Source organism: Haliaeetus leucocephalus, unplaced genomic scaffold, assembly GCF_000737465.1.
Source record: "Haliaeetus leucocephalus isolate CR32 unplaced genomic scaffold, Haliaeetus_leucocephalus-4.0 Scaffold184, whole genome shotgun sequence".
NCBI classification, from domain to species: Eukaryota; Metazoa; Chordata; class Aves; order Accipitriformes; family Accipitridae; genus Haliaeetus; species Haliaeetus leucocephalus.
In genome coordinates this window covers 9999623-10008767 of record NW_010972620.1, presented here as the reverse complement: position 1 = coordinate 10008767, position 9145 = coordinate 9999623, and the positions used below count along the sequence as shown (strand labels likewise).

Here is a 9145-nt window from a genome sequence, read left to right as displayed (position 1 = left end):
GGCGGCCCCGCGGCCCGGCGCCGCTCAGGCCGCCCCCCTCACGTGGAGCTCCACGGACGCCGCCATTGCCCGACCCCGCCGCCGCCTCGCTCAGCGCGTCACTTCCGGGCGGCGGACGGAAGCCGGTGCTCCCCTCCCCCCGCGCGGTTCCGGTTCCGGGTGAGGGCGGCGCCATGACGGGCCGCGGGACGCCCAGCCGGTTCCTGACGGCCGTCCTGCACAACGGCGTGGGCCGCTACGTGCGGCAGCTCCAGCGCCTCCAGCTCCTCTTCAGCCCTACCGCGGGCGACGCCCGCGGCGCCAGGTCCCGCCGGGGGCGCCCCGCCCGCGGCCCCTGGCCGCCGGGGATGGGGGATGGGGGACGGGAGGGGCAGGGGCCTGGTGACCCCTGACTGGTGGGGAAGGGGCTTACGAGAAGGTGTGGTGATCTCTGACCTGTCTGTGCAGGGAAAGGGGAAGGTGCTGCTGAGCTCTGACCCACAGGGGTGGGGGGGGAGGGGCTGCGACCCCCCATCTGTTACGCGATGGGGGAGGGACTAGAAGGTGGCACCGCTGACCCCTGACCTCCGACCCCACGGCGCAGGGGCAGGCTGGGCGATGGCCTCAGACCTGCAGCTGACAACACCCCTGACCTCTGCACCGTGACCCCACCCGTGGGCAGGGCACCACAGTGGGGATGACCCCACCTGTGACCTTTGCCCTGGTGACCTCCACCCTCTGACCCTGCTGGGGCTGGGGAACCCCACCCCCACCCCCCCCGCAGGCAGTTCGTGGAGGAGGCGGCGCTGGACTTCGCCCGGCAGCACCCCGATGTCGTTCTCTACATCAGCCCCCGCTTCGGCCCGGCCCCACTGCTGCTGGCTGAGTACTGTGAGTGTGTGGGGGGGCAAGGGTGGGGTTGGGGGGGGCAGGATGGGGACGGGGCCCTCCCCACCCTGCCCTGTCCTGGTTCTGCACAGCTTCTGCCCAGCTGCAGATGGTGCTGGGGCCGGCTGCCCTGCGGGACAGGGGAACAGCAGCTGCCCCCACCCCGGGGAGGGGGGGCAGCGGGTTGGGGGAGCCCCGGTTTGACACCCCACCCCACCCCCTGCTCTGCCACAGTGAATGGGACAGTGCGGGAGGAGCTCATCGCCAACAAGACGAGCGAGGAGATCATTCAGCTGGCCACCAAGCTGGCTGGCCAGTCTGGCCTGGACATCATCCGCATCCGCAAGCCCTTCCACACTGACAACCCCAGCGTCCAGGGCCAGTGGCACCCCCTCACCAACAAGCCCTCCGCCCTCACCATCCGGGGCCCGCGCCTGCAGCCCCAATAAAGGCTCTGATCCCCACCCTGCGCCTCCGCATCCATCTCTCCTCCTGCCCACAGAAACACGCTGCCACGCCACGTCCAGACAGAGCCGCGTTTATTGCCAGGGGGCACGTGGGGCTGTGCACAAGGGGTGCCAGACACGGAAGGCAGTGCCCCTCCTTGGGGGGGGGTGGTGTGTGCTTGGGGGGTGGATTGCCCCCCCCATCTTGCAACAAAAACAAGGGTGGGGGCAGGATGGGAGAGCCCAGGCATCCAGCTCTTGCCTTTTCTCACTAAGCCTCACTCTTCTGGGGCAGGAGGGCCAGGGCTCCAGCCCGTTAGGGACCCCAAGGGCTGCCACCCCCCTCCTCCCCCCCCTGCAGGGCTGAGCTTCAGGCAATGTCCTGATCCTGGAGGTGCCAGTAAGGAACACAGAGGGGAGGACACACACCCCAGCAAGTCTGTCCCTCCCCGGCTTCTCCGGTGTCACAGCCTTGTCCCCAGGGTGTGAGATGCTTTTGTCACCCTAGTCCCTTGGGTTCCCCCAGGAGGTGGCAGGAGCAGAGGTAGTTGGGGGGATTTAGGGGCAGTGGCTGCCCCTGGAAAGTGCCATGAAAAGCAGGAGGCCCCAGAGGGAGGCAGGTCCTTGTCCAGGGCTCCTCCTTACTGTGCGAGGACACTTCCCCTCCTGCATGTCCCACAGGGGACAGGGCTGTGCCTGAACCCCAGTTCTCCAATGGCACCATGCAGGAGGGCAGAAATGTGGTGCCCGGGGCTGTGGGGGCACTACGGACATCGGGGGGTGGGGGGGAGACGCGAGTGCTGCACTGGTCCCTCGTCATGCTGTGGGGCATGGCAGTGGCTGCCAGTGCATCTTGCTGCCTGCTGCTGCATCCTGCTCTTCCCCTGCAGCGCTTTGGAGAGAGGGGGCAGAGCCCTGTCAGGGTTGGAGGCCCCGGGGGTGCCACCTCCCCAGGGCACCAGCCCTGAATTTCACCTGGGGCCTCCTTGCAGGGGGCACGTGCTGCTCCATCAGCTGCTCTGGGGCATTCGGGGACATGGTCTCCTTGCCCTGGCTCAGTCCCTCGCCGAATTGTCCTCTCCCGGAGAGGAAACCCTGGGGGGACAGATGTGGGAGAGCGGGCAGGGGCTGGCAGCCACTGAGGCCACCCCCTGCAATGTGAGATGTGTCTGAGGCCCCTCTCCTGCCTGTGAGTGGGCAGCTGGAGGAAACCCCCCCGACCCCACGCCGGGAAGGGACCCTGCACCCTGTGAGAGGCGCAGGAACCTTGAGCAGCCCCCAGCCCCGCTCCCTGCTCCTCACCCACCTCTCAGCAGCAGTCCAGCTCCCATGCGCTGAGGGATGCCCAGCGGGGCAGGCCAGAGTCCACGCATCCACAACAGCATCTCTCATGCCTGGACGGACGGACAGACAGAAACTCTCCCTCCCCACCCTGGTGTCCACCTTCAGCCAGGCGCCAGCTCCTGCCTCCAGCTCGTGGCCACCGTTGGTGGGTTTTTATACATAAATAGAGCTCCCAAATTTAAATAGATTATTTTTCTTTTTTTTCTTCTGTACAGCGAGTCTCAAAAGTGAGTGAAAAGCCGAAGGAACAGCCGAGCCCGGGCCCGGCCCGGCTCTGCCATCCAGGAGGTAGTTTTGCCTGAGTCTTGTAACACTGCTGGCAGGGGGTGGGAGAAGGGGCCGGAGGGCAGGAGGGTCCCGCTGGCAGGACCCCCCCTCCGGCCCCTACACGGAGCTCTCGTCCAGCTTTTCCACCAGCTGCGTGTGTTTCCGCTTCTCCAGGATCTTGCTGAGCTCCTCGGTGAAGGATGCGCTGTAGAGCGGTGAGGCCAGCGGCTCCTCCTGCTGCTGCAGCAGCATGTAGCTGTTGCCGTTCATCTTGCGGAGCACGTTCGGCAGAGCCCCCACGCCGTTGGTGAGCTCGGCTGGCAGCGGTGGCGGCGGCGGCAGCGGGGGCACGGCAGCTGGCAGCTCCTTGACTGGGGAGGTGGCAGCCGTGGGTGCCTCGCCGGGGATGATCCGCAGGCAGCCGTCGGGGTAGGTGAGCTCTTCCTCCTCCTCCTCCTCCTCCCGGCGGCCCTTGCGCAGGCAGTTGGCCGAGACGGTCTGCAGCTCCACGCTGGCTGGCCGTGGCTCCCCCAGGACGTACTTGCCCTTGCGCTTCTCCAGGCAGGACACATAGAGGAGGACGGTGCTGAGCACAGCGCACAGCACCACCAAGGCGACGATGGCGGAGACATAAGCCACCTTCATGTCGCCAGCTGCCTGGCTGGCGGCGTGGGGCCGTGAGGCAGCCGTGGGGCCGCGAGGCAGCTCGGGCAGCACAGTGAGGCTGTAGGCGGCCAGCAGCGTCCGGAGACCCCGCTCCTCCCCGTAGCAGCGGTACTCGCCACTGTGCTGGGGCAACGTGTCCGTCACCAGCAGCCCGTCCACCCCAACACGCAACCGGTCCTGCCCCTGCGCCTCGCTGCCATTCAGCAGCCAGATGGCTCGTGCCAGGTTGGAGTGCTGGTCGCAGGGCAGCAGCACGTCGTCCCCCTGCAGCACCGTCCGGTTCTTCCACGGCAGGGAGCCTGCGGGGACACAAACTGCCTCGCACCCACCTCAGCCACCCTAAGGGACGCCGGCATCCCCTGCAGTCTTGAGGGGTAGCGCAGACTCACCCCGCCCAGAGCTGCTCCGGCATCCCTCGTTGCCGCTCTGAATGTCCTGCACCAGCCCTGTGCTGCAAGACATGGGGGGCTTCAGCCATACAGCCCCAGCTGAGCCCACCCTTACAGGGTCACGGCCACTGGAGACGCGCTGTCAGATGCCAGATCCTTGGGGGTGGCACTGGGGCCACTGTGCCATAGGGTGATGTGCAACAGCACGGGATGGGGCAGGTGGAAGGCTCGTGGGGACCCCACCGGGGATGGCCAGCCCGTCTCTACCTGTCTGCAGTGGCGATGGCGCGGCAGGCCCTGCCATCCCAGGCGCAGTAGGGGTCCCGGGCGAGGATGCAGTCGTAGCAGGAGGCGTACCTGGCGCAGGAGGCCAGGGGCACCTGCAGGATCCCGCTGGCTGCCCCCACGTACAGGCTCCTCTGGGGGGAAAGGGCTGGCTCAGCACTGCTCCAGCATGGTGCAGCTGGGCTGTGGGGTGCCCCATAGCACCCAGAGATCCCCCCCAGCCCCCCAGCACAGCTCTCCCTTGGCGGGGGTGGACAAGGAAGGGCCCCCAGCTCCAGTCAGTGCCGATGGTGGCAGCTGGCACCTGGCAAGGAGGCGGGGCCCAGGCTGGTTCCTTTCCCCAGGCTGCCCCACTGGGCCCTAGCACGTATCCCAAGCGGGAGTGACCCAGGAATCATGTCCCCCCTGCTCCCCCAAACAGCCCAATGGCAGCTTCGCAGCACAAACGTGCCCCATGTGTGGTGTCCCCTGACTTCTTCCATCCCTCACCTGGGTGTGGGAGATCACCAGGCTCTCCACGGGCTGCTGGTCCCCAAACACCTGCACCTCCTCCACAATGTGGATGCCGGAGCCCACCACCACGGCTTTGTGGATCCAGCCATCCCCTGGAGAGCAAAAGCGGGGGGTTAGGAGGGAGCGTGGGGTGTCCCCTCCGCCCAGCAGAGACCCAGCAAACTCATCCCATGCTCACCTGTCCCCATGAAGAGCACATCGTAGGAGTGGCCGTCGAGGGCCCGCACCCTGTCCACAGCCAGCTGGCTGTATACCACACTCTTCTTCACCAGCAGCGGCTCCTCGCTGGCCGGCTTCACCTCCTCAAACATGAGCGGGTGCAGCTTGATGAAGTCCAGGACGCTGTTGGGCAGGTCCTGTGAGGAGTTGTAGCCCTTCCTGCGGGAGTGGTCCGTGATGCACTGCCCGGGGGAGATGAGGGTCAGCGGGGGATGCGGTTGCCCCATGCCCCCCCCACTCCATGCCACCGGGCACTCACAGAGCCGGGCCGGGGCTCAGGCACCGCACCGTCGTAGCGGGACCACTTGCGAGCTGAGTCCTGGTACTCCATGTACGGGCCCTCAAAGGCATGCTGCACTGACGAGATGCTGTAGCGGCACACGGCTGAGGCCTCCATGGTCCTCCTGGGGGGCAGAGCCCCACCTGAGCCCGGGCAGACACACAGGTGCCCCCCACCAATGCACCCCCAGGTGCTCAGCACCTGCCTGTGCGTCCCCTCGACCATCTCTGGTCCCCCCATGCTGCAGACTGTTAGCCCCAGCCATTTTGACCGCTGCCCCACTCACCACTGTGCTGAGAGTGTGAAGGCGGCATAGAAGACAGTGCTGGCCCAGCCACCCCCGTCCAGGCTGCAGATGCTGCGCAGGACCTCGTAGTAGGGGATGTAGCAGACCAGGCGCGCCTTCATGAAGGACGTCCATTTGCGCTGCAGGATCTTCTTCCCCCCCACATCGCTCTGGGAGAGTGCAGGGAGCATTTCTGCACAGGCTGCTGGGGGTCTGTGTCCCCCTCTGCCCGTGCCTCAGTTTCCCCCAAGGTGTGAGTACACAGCCCCTGCACTCGGAGGAGCAGCGCTTGGCTTCCTGTGGCCAGGGACATGCCTACCTTGCAGACACGGGCCACCCGGGCCACCCGGGCCACCTGGTTCTTGTCAAAGAAGGATGTGGTCTCCTCACCCGCCCGCTCCATGAAGAAGTAGTAGATTTTGTCATCGTCACCCACGGGGCTGTCCTTGCTCTCCTGGACCAGCACAGAGGCCACAAACTCGGCATCTGGGGGACGCGGAGCGAGAGGTGCAGATGAGGGACCCACCGCAGGACGGGGGATCCCTCTGTGCCTTGGTTTCCTCTCATGGCAAACCACACAGGACCCCAGGGCCACCCCCTACCCCTGCTCCACACTCCCCGAGGCGATGCACAGTGTACCATGGCCCATGATGCCAGTCCTGGGGGGGACACAGGGACATCTCACCATTCAGCCAGTGCAGCGGGGACTCCTCAGTCTTCAGCGGCCGCTGGTGCAGGTTCCTCCGGATGTCAGGGAGGCTCCGAAACTCGTAGCGCGTGGCCGTGTACAAGCCACCGTCTGGGCAGGGCAGGCACCCGTCAGCATGGCCCCACACCCTGGGGACAGCAGGGACAGCCCCGAAAGCCCCCAGCATCCCTGTGCCCCAGGCAGAGAAGGAGGAGGAGGAGGACCAAGTCCTGGCTTGCTAAGGCCCTCCCATGCAGACCCCACCCAGCTGGGGACCCACCCGTGGGGCCACTGGGGAGGGGGCCAGGGTCGGTGGCATCCCACGTGTCCCCGCCAAACCTGGGAAAGGTGCCACTTACCCACAATGAGGCCGGTGTAGCCCCGGGCAGGGTCATACGGGCACTTCTCCTTGCCTTCTTCAAAGTGGGACGGCAATGTGAACCTGTTGGCATCCTTGAGGGGGACAGGGGACCGGGTTAGACAGGAGGGGACAGAACTGCCTCGCCTGCCAGCCCCAGGCTCTCTTCAGAGGCTGCTAGTGGGCACAAAGCAATGCCCACAGCCATGCCCTTGTCCAGGCAATACAAACTCCCCCGGCACCCTCCAGCTGGTCAGAAACCACACGGACAGCCAGAGCCCCCACCCAAAAGCAAGGAGAGGTCTCAGGGGGGAAGGGGAGGCCCAGTACTCCACTTTGGCATCATGTGGGCATCGGGCAGGAGCCAGCCAGCACAGCCAATGTTCCCGGGCTGTGCCTGGCCGGCAGACACTGTCCAGCAGGGCTGGGTCCCCCTGCGTGACAACCCCATCACGGCTTCTTTGGGGTTTGCAGTTCAAAGCACGTCAAATAATGACGGGGCCCTTCCAGCTCCACGGCTCTTCCACCTGACTCCCAGGGCGTGCAATGGCCAAACCGGACTGGCAGCACAGCTGTGGGAATGGGCATGGCCCCTCCAGGGCTCCCCGGCCACGCTGGGGACAGCCCCAGACCCCTTTGCAACCCAGCTCAGGGAGGGAGGTAGGCAAAGGGTGGCTGTGTCACCAAGGAGCCACCGCTCTGGAGGTGAAAGTCCCACTGCTGGGGGAACGTGGCTGCCCCCAGCTTCTCTGTCATGAGTCACAGCCACGCAAGGACCCCCCGCCACCTGGTCCAGGAAATCCTTGGGGAGGGGCTGCTGAGTCAGCCCTGGCACCGTCACCCTCCCTGTCACCCTCCCTGCTACCTGCTACCATCACCCTCCCCAGGCACGCTTGCTACTGGCCACCAGCCAGTCCGCAGCCCCGCTTTGGGAAGAGACCCTGCACTGGGGACGAGCTCCAGTGCTGGCACATGCCACCCTGCTTGCGCCACTGAGCCCACGTGTCCCCCCCATGGCACCGATCCCCGTGCCGGCCATCTCGCTATGGGGTCAGAGTCCAACGCTAGCGCCAGGGTGGGGACTTTGAGCACCTGCGTCATGGTGGCTGCATCCCCAAACCGACCCACCCCAGACTGGGGGTCACTCGCCTCCCCCCACAAGCTGGGGAGGGGCAGGGACAGGGGCAGAAAGGGAGCGGGGCTGCAGGAGATGGTGGGAGAGGGCAGGGGCTGTGCCACTCCAGGGTGGCATGGTGGCAGGGGACAGGTGACAGCTGTGGGGCCGAATGGTACTCACGATGGAGGCGCAGAGTGGGTGGAAGGCGTAGGTCCCACAGGCGTAGAGGTGGGTGCTGTTCAGCCTCTGCAGAAACCGCACGTGGTTGAAGCATTCGGTCTGCGGAGAGGGAGGACAGGCATCACCACCCGGGGAAAGTGGCGGTGGCCCCCTCCAGCACCTGGCACCCACCCACCGGCTCTACCTTGTTGTTTTTGCCCTTCTGCAGGCAGTCCATCTGCTTCTCCGGGGAGGCTTCCCAGTGGATCTGCAAGGGGAAGAGGGACTGCCACTGTGTGACCCCCCACCACTGTGTGGTCTCCCCGTCACTGCAGGCTCCAGCCTCTGCCAGAGCTGTCAGAGATGCTAAAATCCTCTTTTATTTAGAGAGGGGACAGCTGCTCAGAGCACGAGATAGCATCCTGCCTGCATCCCCCCAGCCCGGGGCGAGAGCGGTCCCACACCCTGACCTGCGGGCAGAAACCCCAGAGCACCCGCAGGATCCTGGAGGATTTTGGGGTGAACTTCCCAGGGGGAACAAAGGGGTGTGCTTCCCCCCCTGCCCCTCATCCTGCCAGGTTGTCCCTGAAGCAGGCATCTCTGAGCTTGGGGACATTTCCCACCGCTGTCCCCACACTGCCTGGCTGGGGAGAAGGACCAGGCATCCACAGGGGACCTGGGGACAGACCTGGGGACAGCACCTCCAGGCCAGACCTGAGATGGCGAGCAGGAGGATGAGCAGGGATAGGGTGGCCATGATTCGGGCAGGGACTGGGCAGCGTGGGACAGGAGAGGACAACCAGCCGGCAGTGGCCAGAGGCTGGGCTCACCGTGCGGTGGGAGCCATCGGCCACGTCACTGGAGTTGAGGGCGAAGATGGCTCCCCTGGCGCCCACGTAGAGGATGCCCCGGTCTTCCTCCAGCAGCAGGGTGCTGTAGTTGAGGGTGTGTGCGCTGAAGCGCCGGATGCCCAACAGCTCTGCAAAGGGAATGGGGCGCTGAGGGGGGACCCCGGGGCAGGCATGGCATGAGCCACCGGGGAAAAGACAGAGGATGGAGCCAGGAGTGAGTGGGAAGGCACCCACCGAGGTTATCAGGCAGACAGCGCCGGGTGTCAGCAGTTATGGCAGGAGGAAAGGAAGAGGGGAGGTTTGGTAGGAGGTGAAAGAAAGGCACTAATTGGGCTCAGGCTCATAGGGTAAATTTCTCTCTCCTAACTAAAATGGCAGCTCAGGGGGGGAGCTGCGAAATTCATGCCCAG

General features: G+C 65.7%; 2 protein-coding genes across 2 annotated transcripts in view; one reads left to right on the top strand and one right to left on the bottom strand.

Annotated features, from left to right (window-relative positions):
- The first annotated feature begins 172 nt into the window (after positions 1–172).
- Positions 173–1390, top strand: MRPL43 (mitochondrial ribosomal protein L43). Its single transcript, XM_010564825.1, has 3 exons — positions 173–304; positions 764–870; positions 1102–1390. The coding sequence occupies exons 1-3, from the start codon at positions 174–176 to the stop codon at positions 1314–1316; spliced, it is 453 nt and encodes a 150-aa protein (XP_010563127.1). The 5' UTR covers position 173; the 3' UTR covers positions 1317–1390.
- Positions 1391–3041: 1651 nt separating this feature from the next.
- The window catches only part of SEMA4G (sema domain, immunoglobulin domain (Ig), transmembrane domain (TM) and short cytoplasmic domain, (semaphorin) 4G), a 6935-nt gene continuing 831 nt past the window's right edge, over positions 3042–9145 (bottom strand). The window contains exons 2-14 of the mRNA XM_010564823.1: positions 8715–8863; positions 8090–8152; positions 7906–8004; positions 6610–6703; positions 6248–6361; positions 5882–6048; positions 5563–5732; positions 5256–5400; positions 4956–5178; positions 4754–4869; positions 4247–4398; positions 3980–4041; positions 3042–3889 (exon numbers count right to left, since the gene is read on the bottom strand). Of these exons, the coding sequence (XP_010563125.1) occupies positions 3042–3889; positions 3980–4041; positions 4247–4398; positions 4754–4869; positions 4956–5178; positions 5256–5400; positions 5563–5732; positions 5882–6048; positions 6248–6361; positions 6610–6703; positions 7906–8004; positions 8090–8152; positions 8715–8863 (2402 nt within the window). The remainder of the gene's footprint in view (positions 3890–3979; positions 4042–4246; positions 4399–4753; positions 4870–4955; positions 5179–5255; positions 5401–5562; positions 5733–5881; positions 6049–6247; positions 6362–6609; positions 6704–7905; positions 8005–8089; positions 8153–8714; positions 8864–9145) is intronic.